The sequence below is a fragment of the Vigna umbellata genome, chromosome 3 (genome assembly GCF_029865625.1).
Source record: "Vigna umbellata cultivar VRB3 chromosome 3, Vumbellata_1.0, whole genome shotgun sequence".
Lineage (NCBI taxonomy): Eukaryota > Viridiplantae > Streptophyta > Magnoliopsida > Fabales > Fabaceae > Vigna > Vigna umbellata.
Genome location: NC_142167.1, coordinates 24,731,283 through 24,744,502, shown reverse-complemented (window position 1 = coordinate 24,744,502; position 13,220 = coordinate 24,731,283). Strand labels below are relative to the sequence as shown.

Here is a 13,220-nt window from a genome sequence, read left to right as displayed (position 1 = left end):
TGAAGAGTAAAACCTTTCATTACATTTTTTCTGGTTTGGAATCTTAATCCTGGTCTAGGCCTTTATGTTTGGGAGTTGTTGTTAGAGTTTATTTAGGCAGGGAATGATGTTTTCAAATTTCAGATGCAGGTTTACATACACAGACAACATAGGAGTGTAGCAGTAATTATGTTTCTATTGCTGCTATGCAGTAATTTAACATATGTAATTGGAGAGGGGTCACATGTTTATACTATTGCATTGATGGTTTCTATTCCATTTGTGATATGTCAATCTTGATACAACTTGTACTTTTTTAATGAAATGTCTTCTATTTGCTTCATACAAAATATCTACTTGTTTTCAAAAACACAAGTTTTGAAACTCAGCAAAAAATTAGTTGACAGTTGAGAGATAAGGTTGAATGTTTGATCTGCATAGCCAATCAACATGCATGCCTACTGCATGAAGATTGGTCACTATTATGCGTGAACCTCAAGCACATACAGAACCTCACTACCTTTAAATTATAAGGTACGCTATTAATTTGGACCAGGAAGGAGGAAGGTCACAATAATTCCATGAACAAACTTTGCACAACCATCCACCTAGGCAGACCTGTAAAGTTCTCTTTTACTTCACCTGTCTTAAACTTATCTCATTCCACATATCATTCTATCTTTTATTTTAAATTAAATTTCAATATAATAACTTTACTGATTTGAAGAACCAAAATAAATGAATATCAGACAGAATTGTCATGAAAGAAAATACATCTATGTATAAACACATATTTTTTTCCCATTTTTGAAGAGTATGGATCCTCATGTCACCTCTCTCCCATGGAATGCAACCTTCCTCTGCAATTTCTAATTACTCTGTTGAAGGAGGATTATTACTGTCATTAGGAAAATCAAAATTAAAATAATTCTCCCCTAAGTCAAATGGTGATATCACTACCTCATCAGTTCACCACCTTCATAAATAGATACAATATTGGAAAACTTTTTCCTGCTTTACTTTATGTCATCATATAACTGACACATTATGGCACTAAAAATGAACTATTTTACATACAACAACTCCAAAGAAAAAAATAAAAAATAAAAACTCCACTCAGTAGGACAAGATATTTAGCCTCTTGCCTCTGGACCAAGAGGGATATGGACAAAAATAAGGTTAGCTGTCTATGGATTAAGAGGGAGATGGACAAAAAGCAGAGAATTTTAAGCTTTAAAAATAAAACACCAATCAGAACAACCGTCTTCTAAAGTGGCTAGTGGTGCCTTGGTAGGTTTTAACAAGAAGGCCAACTCCAATGCCAATGCCAAGACAAACACTAAGTCCAATACCAACACCGACCCTAACACCAGCATTGAACCAAGAAAGCTCTCCATCTTCACCATCAGCATATGTTGTTCTTGAGTAGAGGCTGTTATAATCTTCATCTTCATATTTGTCGCAAAGGTAATCTGGAGCCTGCATGATTGACATGTAAAAATATTAAGATGGATGGTCTTTAATTTATGAAAAAGAAAAAGGATCTTCTTCAAATTACAATCTTGGTTATCAAATTTCCACATATTCAAGGGAGAAAATTCAACACTCATTATGTAATGCTGATTAGCTAATTGCATTTGTTACAGCGGGGACCAAATTTAAATGAAGAACTAGACATGAATGGTGTCCTTTTCTTGACAGCTAGCCATAAAAAAACAATACATAAGTGAACAAAATAATTTTAGGAAGCAAAGTAATACGATGAAAGCAGATCATAGGTTATTTTCAGGTCTGAAATCCATCAGATATAAATGCTGTGTTAAACCATCCTACTTTAAAATGACTCAACACAGGTGAATTAAGGCAGTAAAAGCAAAGTCATACATACATCAGTTAACTTATGAAATGGCAGACCAAAAGATGAAAATATAAGAAGATCGCTAATATATAACTGCACAGACACTACTTACCTCAAAAGCAAGTGTAGAAGAATGATGCTTCCCATTTTCACTGGCCTCATGCTCTGGAATTACATCCAACACCCCCTTCTTTGCATGCTTTTTCTGAGAAAGCTGCAAGGATTTTGTTAAGATAATTGGAGTACCCAAGAAGGAGCCTGTAATGTAGACCTCAATTGATGGGAGATTTGAGTCTGGTGATGGCAATTGTTTTCCCTTAAAGAAGCTAGTGCCTGGAATTATGTATGACTCACAGTTCATGCTCCACCTTTGTCCATTATAACTTTCCCTAACAACACCATTGGTATTCCATAATTCCAAGACACCAGAGAGCAGCAGAACATCTCTATCAAACACTTCAAACTTCACACTCCCACTCATCCTTATGCTATCGGTGCTTACAAAAGTCACTTCTTCAGATTTTCTATCTACCCTGTCTCTTTTGAGAAGTGTTGACATCCCATCAGAATATATGCTAGTTCGAACACCATTAACTTCAAGAAGAGTGTCGGGATTCAAAGGAACATGGTTCAATGTAAGAAACCCAGGAGTGGAATCATCAAGCTCACACTTGCACACTCTTACATAGAATACCTTTATGTCCAGCCAAGGTAATGACCCCTTCAAGGAGGGTTGATAAGAGTGCCTCGCAATAGAGTATCCATCCTCAGTTGATCCATTTCCGTTCGCCTTAGAAGAATTCTCCATAGCCAGACAGTCTAATTCTCCTCCTCACTCAAATTCTTAATTTCCATTGGGACAATAACTTGTGTCAACACTAATCCACATGAAGCACAGACGCCAGCAACGAAGTGAATTCAGTTCAGTTTCATTCACAGAAGAAAATCTGGACAATAGGAGCACAAAAAAGACAATCATCTATACATCAGTATGACAAAGGGAAGGGGAATTAAATCTAAAAATAAAGAACCAACCCCATTAACCTTATGAGACATCTAGATTTCTGAATGAAACAAAGCATAAGAAATAATAAACCGATAATAAAGATTAAAAGCAAACTAATACTAAAATCAAACAAGCACAGTTCCACTTAACACAAGACACAACCCAGTTGAGAAAGATAAAGAAGATGACAGCATCCCACCCAATCAGATAAGGTAACCGTAAAAAAGAAATTGATTCAGAAATCGATATAGTAGATGAATCGAAGAAAGAGAGAACAATAAAGCGAATGTAAAGGTTCGAACCTGAAGAAAGAATAACCAAAAAAGAGAGGATAAGAGGGAGTGAAGGAGATAAATCAATAAACTCCTCTAGTATGTACAAATTTGGAGGCTAAATCAGCAGAAAACAGTGTCTCTTTCTATAATTCCGTTGATACCCATTTTTTTTAACAGTGAATTATACCACAACAAGACAATCCACCAATTTGCCGAAGTAAAACCATAAATTCTAAGTGTTTAACCACACACGTACAGTGAAACAAAGAGGAAGAAACGGATCACACACAAAAATCACAAAGGAAATTAATTTCCTTTCTATAGAATTAGACAGAATAGCCGGCAAAAGACGACAGAGAAACACGACAAAAGTATCACTAGCAGGAACCACGCATTGGTGCGAATACATCACCAAAACCGGAAACGCATTATTTAACACCAACCACCACACCACAAGGCACTCACCAAAGGAAAAAGAAAGGAAATTTGTAATGGAGCAAAGGAAAGAAAGCTTTTTGGCTAACACCCAGAATCGGTGCCAGGCACGAACGCCGAGGAGAGAAGCGGAGGATCTATCCGAGCACGGAGATCAGACCCAAGTCCTCAAAACAAGGATTCTTCTCTGTTTGGTTGAACACGACAGAATGAATCCAGATTATATAGAAATATGGGAAGAATCCAGATTTCATGTTTTTTTTTGGTATTTTGAAGTGATGAATATAAAATAAAAATTGTTATTTTAATGGAGGAAGTGGGGTCCTTCGGTATCTGTTATTCTCAAGATCTTATCCACGGAAAATAATACATCCATAAGCACAAGGAGAGGGAGATGAGAGAATGCATTGTATGAAGTTTTAAGGGTTGGTGTGTGGGTGAATTGAAAAAGACGTAAATTCTGATCTGTTTGTGTTTCTCAAAGCCTCGTCCTAATAGCTGTTGAGAGATGTATTTGGATGGATACCTTGCAAAGTTAGAATTGCTAACAAACAAACATACTTTCCGTTTGTTTCTTAATTTTCATTAAAGACGTCAAACTTAGTCTAAATAAGTTTATTACATCTGTCTAATTTGCCCTTCGTTATCATAAATTATTTACATTTTAAAAATAATTACCAATAAATAAATAATTACCAATAAATAAAATTGAGGCGACTTTCCTTCGCTAGTGTGAATAACATGTGATATCACGAATGACTAATTATTAATTTGTTTGATGACATAAAGAAAATGAAAAAGTTGAAAATAAAGATGTTTCTGTTTTAAAAGTCATTTGTTCTAATCAAATAAGAATTATTGCTATTCATGTCTTTCTTTTGCTTTATTTTATTTTTCCTTTTCACCGTAAGAGACAAAGTCTATCATAATCTACTGTACAAAAACTTTAATCCACTGTTCAAGAGTAAATGAAATAAGTTTTTTATTTTGACCTTATTTACTCAATATTTAATAAATATATTAATTTAGTTTTCATGGTCACTCTGTCTATTTTGTTAATATTAAATATCAGTATTTTAAGATAATTATTTGTAAGCAATATTAATTTAAGAGTTAAATTCGTATGATAAAAATAACATATTTATTAAATATTTAGTATTAAAGTACTAGAAAAAAAATAAAAATACTAGTTTTAGCACATGATAATTTGAAAATTAAAAAAAGTCTTTAACCTTAGCTTCATCAATTTAAACGGACTTAGGTTTATGCATATCCTTTTTCTGGTCTTGGTTTTGGTTTAGTTGTTTTTTTTATAGTTTTGGTTTAGTTTCAGACAACTACATAATAAAACTGATGGAGAAGACCAATCTTTCTCTGTTCGTCTAACAAACATCTTCTAATAAAAAACCATTCACTTTCTTTGAAAAAACATTCACTTTCTTTATCCTAAATCCGCTTTGAGGACGAACGTGAACAAAATAGTAAACTAAACACCAAGTCATACTAATAGTCAAAAGTAAATTAAATTGTATCATTTGTTATAATTGAAAGTGTTACATCAACTAAAATAATATTAATTTTAAATATACAAATAAATACGAACCTTATTTTATAAGACTAAAAATAATATTAATTCAGAATATATATTCATATTATAAACTAATTTTATAAACTTAAATTAAATTTAAAATTCACTTCTTAATATAACATTAGTTAATCACCTATCATCAAACAATAAATATGCAAAAGTAACAATATTTATATTATTATATTTTAATATCTTATTCACATTTAAATAATATAACGAAGATTATGACTAAAATTTATTCTCATAAGATTGGTTAAACATTCATCATCAAACAATATATTAATATTACGTTCGAAATATAAAAAAATAACAATATTTATATTACTATGTTTTAATATCTTATTCACATTTACATAATATAACGAAGATAAATATATATTGAAGTCTTTAAATTTTCCATCAGGTTTAACGTTAATATGCAAACTTTAAAAGTTAATTAATTTTGAAAATTTAAAAATATTTGAATTTAAACATTTTATCAATTATGTGATGGTAAAAAAATGTTACTAAATATTATCTTTATAAATAAATAATAACTAATATCAGATATTAAGTTAAATTATTCATTCTATAAATTTTTTATTATAAAAACTGCCACTAAAATTTAAATTTAGAAATAAACAGACTAATATTTAATATTTTTAAATGTTTAAAAGACTAAAATCGTCTATTAAAAAAACAACTAAACCAAAACCAGAAATGGATTGAATGACAGCCAAGATAGTAGTAATGTTGGACTTCATTTTCCAAATTTAGGAATGTAAGGATGATAATTGTGCACATGCCTATATTGAATTTCCATTTTCCGCTAATCCCTCATTACAAAATTCAAATCTGGAAAATTGGACTACTTCATTCCCACAAAATTACATTAAATGTCTTTTTAGAATAAATGGTTCTAGTACCTCCTTCATTTAAGAAAAGAAGTGTCTTATAATACCTTGTAAATGAGAATTCAAATGGGAACTAGTCTCTGACCTAACTGAAATACCAAACGAATTTAATCAGCAAACCAAACCTTTTGCTAGAACCTCACCCCACCAAAATAGCATAACACTAAGTGCCCGGCATGCATGTGCAATTGGGAAAGTTCGACCCTAACATCATAAAAATAACACCTCCCCATTCCCATAACCTGGACAAAACGTTGAAAAAGAAGAGGGGGAGGATAAAAGCATGGCTCACATAAAAGTCTAGCAGGATGCTAAATACTATACTAACGAAAAAATAAATTCAGCTAAAACTGCCTCCAAATTCTTGGCCGACCATACATGTTTGTGTAATGAAAAAAATCTTCGAAAATAAAAAATCAAATTTTAAGAAAGTTACAGACAATGCTTTCTAGACCAACTGGAACTGGTAAAGAGTAGCTGGGCATTTTATGAAGCATAACTCGAATGGGAGGTGAAAGATTATTCAGCAATATTTGGAATCGTTACCTTATATCACAATCTGGAGGAAATTGATAGGAGGTTTAAATTAGTAATAGAACAGCATTGTTTTTCAAACTGGATTTTGATGCTCCAAGGTGGTATGAAGGGACTCCAATTCATGTGACAGCCACAAAGGAATTAAACCAGGAGTATGGTGTGAGGCAACATTAAGTCTATGGCAACCCCACTATAATTTGATATGATGGAAACCTTTAGTTTGTCACCGAGGAACTGCAAAGTCTAGGACAAATCAACGAAAAATATGGATTACAATCAGCAGGAGGGAATAAAATCCAGGGAATTAAGTTTGAAGCATTTCATTTTCCTTCCCAATAGACAAGACGAAGAAAGAAGTTTCAACATGAAAAAATAAGGACGGAAATATCTAACTCGTGAGAAAAAGACCACATATTATGTCCTCGGTCAAAAATCTAACAGCACAAACCATTGCTCTTCTTGACACCATGAACTTCAAAATTTAAATTTAATGTTACAACTATTATGAAATCACGAGATATTTTAGCTATTCACGTATAAGCAGCCCCAGATTAATTTCCGACAATTTTCTGTTGTCAACTTAGTTTCACTTCTCATTGAGGGCTAAATTGATAGTTAAATACAATGCCATTATAGCATTAAAGTGGCATATGTCGAGAGAAAATAATTGGACAGGTCATGACACTTTAACTAGGAACCAACATAAAATAGATTAAATGACTAAATACACCCCTTTGATCCCTAAAAGATATATCTGCAACAGAAACAACATTTTGACATCCTTAAAGAAGCTTGCATCATATAGTTAATCCTTCCAAAACCATTCAAGAAAATTTTCAGGAAAGAGTAATTATGAGCATGTTGGTCACCTATTTTCAGGCAATCACGAAATTCAATTATAATAATCTGCATTAGGAGAGATTACAATACAATTGACAAAAAAAATTAAAAGTTTGAAGTTCTATTCCCACACTATGGTGAGACAGAGAGAAACTTATGATTTTCTCTTTCTCATTTTTTTCTTTCATCTTGAATGGATCCAGCTGGCCTGTCACAATGTTTTTTCAAGTCCTAATGCAACAAAGTAAAAGAAGTTGTCAGGATGTGCACAAAGAAGACAGAGGTAATTACCACACTAGGTACCCATCTGACAGTGATACTACCACCAAAGAGGTATTTGGTATGTTCTTATTTTAGACCAGCATGTCAAAACATCTAGAATCTTGTACCCCCACATTCATAATGTAAACGATTAAAGGAAACTTAGGATATTCTGATAACCAAGAACTCCTTCTTGATATGTTACTATAAATGTTTTATAGCAAGGATGGTTCTCTATAATTCCAAAGACATTCACATGGTTTTGCAATAACAAGTTACCAACAACCCAAAAAATATTGCCCCCAGCTCACCAAAGTTGAACTCGTACCACAATCAACTTCAAATTTATGAATATGTAAATGGGACTAGTTTTGTCGAGAAACACTATTTGGTAATATACTACCCTGAACAATTGATTCTAATTATCCGTCAGATTCTTCTAATATGCTTTCATTAGAGGTGGGAACAAGGAATATTGCGGAGTAACACAGTTTATGTTACAAAATCAATGGGAATATATATAAAAAACAAAGACATTATATTGGCAGAATAGTAGCAATTTTCTAAGTTTCAAACTAATCATGGCTCATGTATTCTGCGCAAAATCCCTCATTTTCAAAACACTATCACACAGTCAATAATTAGGATTACAACATAAACAGCATATCTATCTCAAATCTCATTCCCTTTCCCGAAAATTTTGATATTTTCACACCAACTTTCTCTTATTGAACGTCTGATATGCCAACTGACAAATCAATGGAATCTGAAATACCATGGCCATGCCTTGTTTCATTCTTCTAAATTATAATCAAAGGCAGAGCTTGAAATAGAGGTGTGAAACGGGAACGTTAATTCCAAAGTCCATGTAATGAGATTTAATTTCATTTTTCCCCATATATTCCTTTGTTTTTAGACTTACAATTATCACTTTCAACAAAATTCCCGTCACAAATTGCGATAATATTTTGAACCTAAATCTAATGGACGCGTGTTATACTAGAACATAATTAGCTCCCGAAAACATCGCTGTTAGCTACAAGCATAGTGCAAAAACAGACAATACAACACCTATGGTACCATTATCGACTCAATTACGAGTAAAAGAACGCGTAGTGTACTTAAGAAGAAGCATAGAAGTAGTACCTCGAGAAAGCAAGCTCCAGCAGGAGGAATCCAGGGCGATATTGGACGTGAGCCTAGCGTTCGCGATAGCACTGTGAAGAGGCATGAACGACTCAACGCTTCTCACAACCGACAAAACCCTATCAAACGCGAAATTCATCCATAATGTCAACCGCAAAAGGCAATGCAGATCAATAAGAATTGTTGATTGAAGCATGCTGTACCTTAAAGCTCGAGGGATGCGTGTTAAGGAAGACGAAGAAAACACAAACTGCGTCGTTGAGCTCTGGACGAAGGTTCCGGAACGATTAGCGAAGGATCTTGACGCGACCCTTACCGCGGAAGCCATTATGCTAGAACCCCGTTAGCCTAACCGGAAGTGGTACTAAAACCCTACTATCACTTACTCAGTCTTGTTTTTTTTTATTGGGCCGGCCCAACACGAGTTATGCGGCCCAATAAGGGCGCCGTACGAAACCTATCTCTCTTATTCCGATTTTGTTTCTAAACGCAGTGTGGTCTGGTGTGCGGCGAAGCTAAGAGTGTGAGAATGGCGGAAGAAGCAGTTCTGGGCTATCTAGAGAAGAACGAGGAAATTACAGACTCGGGTGAGTTCGCAGCTGAACGCGGCATTGACCATAACGAGATCGTGAACGTGATTAAGAGCCTGCACGGTTTCAGATACGTGGATGCGCAAGACATTAAGAGAGAGGCATGGGTGCTAACTGATGAGGGTAAAACCTATGCCACTGTGGGATCACCGGAAGTTCAACTCTTTCTGGCCATTCCCCCGGAGGGTATCTCTAAAGAAGACCTTCAGGTTATTTATATGTCTGTTCACTCTCCTTTCTGTAAATTTATAGGTTTTGTTAATCGAATTTGTTTGCTGGTTGTAGAAAAAGTTGGATCCTTCGCTCTTCAAGATAGGTTGTGCCCAGGCTGCAAAGAACAAATGGGTTGATATGGGAAAACAATTGATTTCTAGAAAGGTACGTTGTGTCTCTTTATTAAGACATTAATATTTTTGTAAGGAAAATTGGGTTTTGCGTGCTTGGACTAGGTTATCAGATAGATGGAACGATTCTCTCTTTATCCGAGTTGAGTCGCCTGAGTCCATATAGTGAATTCATTAGGAAAATCGGTTTTGACCCTTTTTCTTCTCTCTCGAGTTAGCTTGTATTGTGTGCCAGTACATTTGCTATAGGTTGCAGAGAGAGAGTGTGTGTGTGTGTCTGTGTGTGATTATTTTCATTATTGCTTTTCTGCAATTCTAGTTTTAGATTTTCTTTACTTCGTTTTTTGTGCATTTGCCTGTAGTAGAAGTATACCACATTTTGTGCAGCCTGTGGGGATGACTTCATGATTTACCGAGTATTTTAGAGAAGTCTGTTTCTTGTCGCAGGTTCAACATGTGGATGACAAGGTCAAAGATCTTCTTATTCAAATACAACAAGGGCGGGTATGTGTACTAATATGAATATTTTTTACTGAGAACTTTTTAAGTACTTTTAAATGTTGTGATATACGAGCTATGTTAAATCACTAGCTGGGTACACTACAAGGTAATGTCTTTTGTTGGTACCAACCATTTTTTAAATGGAGTTGTTTTTGGGTATATGCACTCAAGGTAGGACTTATGTGTGGAATAATACTTTGGGGGAAATGGCAAGGTTTTATAGAGCATCATACTCAACTCAACATATGAGACAATTACAAGAAGTGGAAAGGGGGGATTTGTTTTGAACTATTATTATTGTTGAACTTTTCTGCTTCCTCCTTTTAGAGTTTTTTAGAGAATCTTATAGTTTTCTTCAGCAGTTTTCCCTGATAAATTGTCATGTCTGATTAGAAATTTTACCATATGTTGCAAATGCAGAACATTGGTTCAGATGAGATCAAAGCACTCAAAGCAAGAAAGCTCATTGTCCCACAGTAATAATAATTTGTCTTGGTTGTGTTGAATAGTTTTTTGGATATACTTAATGTGCTCTAAATGACTTAAGTATTCTTTCATTATTAAAGTTCTTCTTGGTGTCTTGTGATCTAGAACGTGGAAGGGTTACTCCTTGAAAAAAGGTCCAAATTATGCGCCCAAAAGAAAGAAGGTCGTCACTGACCTGACTCGTGATAATTTTCAGAGGTATTTTTTTTCTTAAACTGAAAGTGAATGGTTATAACCTCCGGATTCAAATGCCTACTTTGTGCAAGACATTATTTGCGTATCTTATGAACTGACTTTATTTTTTATGTCAGTGGTGAGTGGAAGGAACTAGAGTTCAAGGAGTACAATTATAGTGCTAAAGGTCAGCCTCTTGAGGGTGGCAATCTTCATCCATTGCTGAAGGCAAGGAGATATATCCTGTTCTTTTTCCCCCCAACCTTTATTTGATATTTAGATTAAACTAATATTAAAATAGTATATGTTATAGAAACTTTGTTCACAATAAATAACATTTATATTCTGGAAAACAAATAAGAATATAGTTTATTTTTACATATTTAAATTTTATACTGAGAAATTTTAGAACTTATTTATGTTATAATGGAGGCGATCTCTTCCTTGTGTTGTGTTATTTGCCTGTCCCTAGCCCAAAAAATTGTGGATGATTGTGCTTGGCTGTTATTGGCAACATAAAACTTCGTCAAATCCGAATGATGTGTAGATAGACAATTTCATTATGACATTTCAGCTTTTTATAGAGCACAATGACAATGGTTAACATACTTAGCCGACCTATGGGGAGAAGAATTTTGTTATTAATAATGGCAATACTATGCCCAAAAAAATACTTTTGACAATATTTAATGTGTTTAATACTTCTGAAATTTCTCTGCTTTCAGGTACGATCTCAGTTGAAACAGATTTTCCTCTGCATGGGGTGAGTTCTATATTTGTTATTTTGGAAGTACGAAGTTTTTTGTGTTAAATATTCACTTCAAATTAAAAGTTTAACAGTTTTTAATCTTAATTTTTCGTACTGCAGGTTTGAGGAGATGCCAACAAATAATTTTGTTGAGAGCAGGTAATTGTTTGAAAAAATTTATATATTAAGCTCCTTGTATGTACCCTTTCAACTAAAACAAGATATCCGGTGTTAACCAAGGTTTTCAAGCAAGCAGGTGAAACAAATGTTCCAAGTGTTTGAAGGCAGGTGCCTCTTTAGCAAATCTTCAGTATAACTGAAAATCAAAGAAATGTCCTAGACTTTGGACATCTCAACTGTTAGAGATTTTAATTCAGAAAATAAAATTCTCCCCTTCCAAGAATGAATGTAGCTTTTGTTTTGTTGGAGTATTCAAAGATGATATTATCTTCTGTAAACTGTTTCATTGGACCTTTGAATGACATCAAAGTAACTAGTGGAGCTATTTCTCTTTTGTTATCATAGAGAAATGACTTGGAAAGGTTATTTTTGTAGTAACTCGAGACCTGGAGAAGAAACTCTTGTTCTATATTGTGAACAATGCATTGCAACATCATAATAGAAGTTGCATTTATATATTTTCTAAATCTAGATTCATTTTGTTAAATCTGTGCCCTTGACTCTTATATGTCTTATGTAGATAATAGATTTTATCTTTAAAAGTATTAAATCTAACAGGCTATATAATGTTATAAGTTTTTTCTCATCATAAATTTTACATCTGAATGAAAATCTGCAGCTTCTGGAACTTTGATGCCCTGTTCCAGCCCCAACAACACCCAGCTCGTGACTCACATGATACGTTCTTTTTGGAAAGTTAGTAAAACCTTAGTTGTTTTCGTCATGCTAATCTTGTATCATCTGTTTCTATTCTGAGAACGTGAAACACATGTCTGCAGCTCCTTCAACAACAAAGGAATTGCCAGAAGATTATGTTCTGAGAGTGAAGCAAGTTCATGAATCTGGTGGTTATGGGTCTAGAGGGTATGACCTTGACCGAACTCAGAACTTATAGCATTGGCTATTTACTATCAATAGAGGGATATGCTTTCTGTAAAACATTGCAATTTCTTTCTTGGTAGATATACATATGACTGGAAGAGAGAGGAAGCAAATAAAAACCTCCTGCGAACCCATACAACTGCTGTTTCCTCCAGGATGCTTTACCAACTAGCACAGGTATCTGTATGAACTTGCTGGTGCCATGTGCTTGTGGATGCATATCATTACATACTGTTTGGTGCCGTTCAGGCCCCCTACTATTCTTACTCTTCCTGATGATTTTAGATGAAATATCTTAATAATGTCGACATATTGGTTTCAGCTGGACTAATGACACATAATACGTGATTATCTTCCAAGTTTCTAGCTCTGAATTGTATATTGCATGATTCCTTATTTTGCTCTGCATTTTGATATATATGCAGAAACCATTTGCCCCCAAAAAATATTTCTCTATCGATCGTGTATTCAGAAATGAAGCAGTTGATCGGACACAT

The 13,220-nt window shown here is 34.1% G+C and overlaps 2 protein-coding genes and 1 pseudogene across 5 annotated transcripts; 1 reads left to right on the top strand and 2 right to left on the bottom strand.

Annotated features, from left to right (window-relative positions):
• Positions 1–883: 883 nt before the first annotated feature.
• LOC124847499 (uncharacterized protein At1g01500-like) lies at positions 884–4,012 on the bottom strand. Of its 2 annotated transcripts, none has more exons than XM_047325006.2 (3): positions 3,584–4,012; positions 1,950–2,784; positions 884–1,458 (listed from the first exon to the last, which is right to left on the bottom strand). In XM_047325006.2, exons 2-3 carry the CDS (start codon positions 2,643–2,645, stop codon positions 1,231–1,233), a joined length of 924 nt encoding a protein of 307 aa, XP_047180962.1. In that variant the 5' UTR covers positions 2,646–2,784; positions 3,584–4,012; the 3' UTR covers positions 884–1,230. The 2 variants fall into 2 exon arrangements, with proteins under 2 accessions (XP_047180962.1, XP_087966445.1); XM_088110319.1 differs by lacking the exon at positions 3,584–4,012 and adding an exon at positions 3,146–3,546.
• A 2,310-nt stretch (positions 4,013–6,322) lies between these two features.
• On the bottom strand, positions 6,323–9,156 carry LOC148202055 (uncharacterized). 2 transcript variants are annotated; one of them, XM_088109821.1, is made up of 3 exons: positions 9,022–9,156; positions 8,819–8,937; positions 6,323–6,814 (listed from the first exon to the last, which is right to left on the bottom strand). In XM_088109821.1, exons 1-3 carry the CDS (start codon positions 9,144–9,146, stop codon positions 6,795–6,797), a joined length of 264 nt encoding a protein of 87 aa, XP_087965947.1. In that variant the 5' UTR covers positions 9,147–9,156; the 3' UTR covers positions 6,323–6,794. The 2 variants fall into 2 exon arrangements, with proteins under 2 accessions (XP_087965947.1, XP_087965946.1); XM_088109820.1 differs by lacking the exon at positions 6,323–6,814 and adding an exon at positions 7,327–7,642.
• LOC148202054 (phenylalanine--tRNA ligase alpha subunit, cytoplasmic-like) lies at positions 9,038–13,201 on the top strand (annotated as a pseudogene). The gene is made up of 13 exons (XR_015785004.1): positions 9,038–9,179; positions 9,312–9,617; positions 9,694–9,786; positions 10,200–10,256; positions 10,674–10,729; positions 10,845–10,937; positions 11,051–11,141; positions 11,639–11,676; positions 11,782–11,820; positions 12,461–12,537; positions 12,621–12,705; positions 12,804–12,900; positions 13,149–13,201. The product of XR_015785004.1 is annotated as a phenylalanine--tRNA ligase alpha subunit, cytoplasmic-like (transcript).
• The last annotated feature ends 19 nt before the right edge of the window (positions 13,202–13,220 follow it).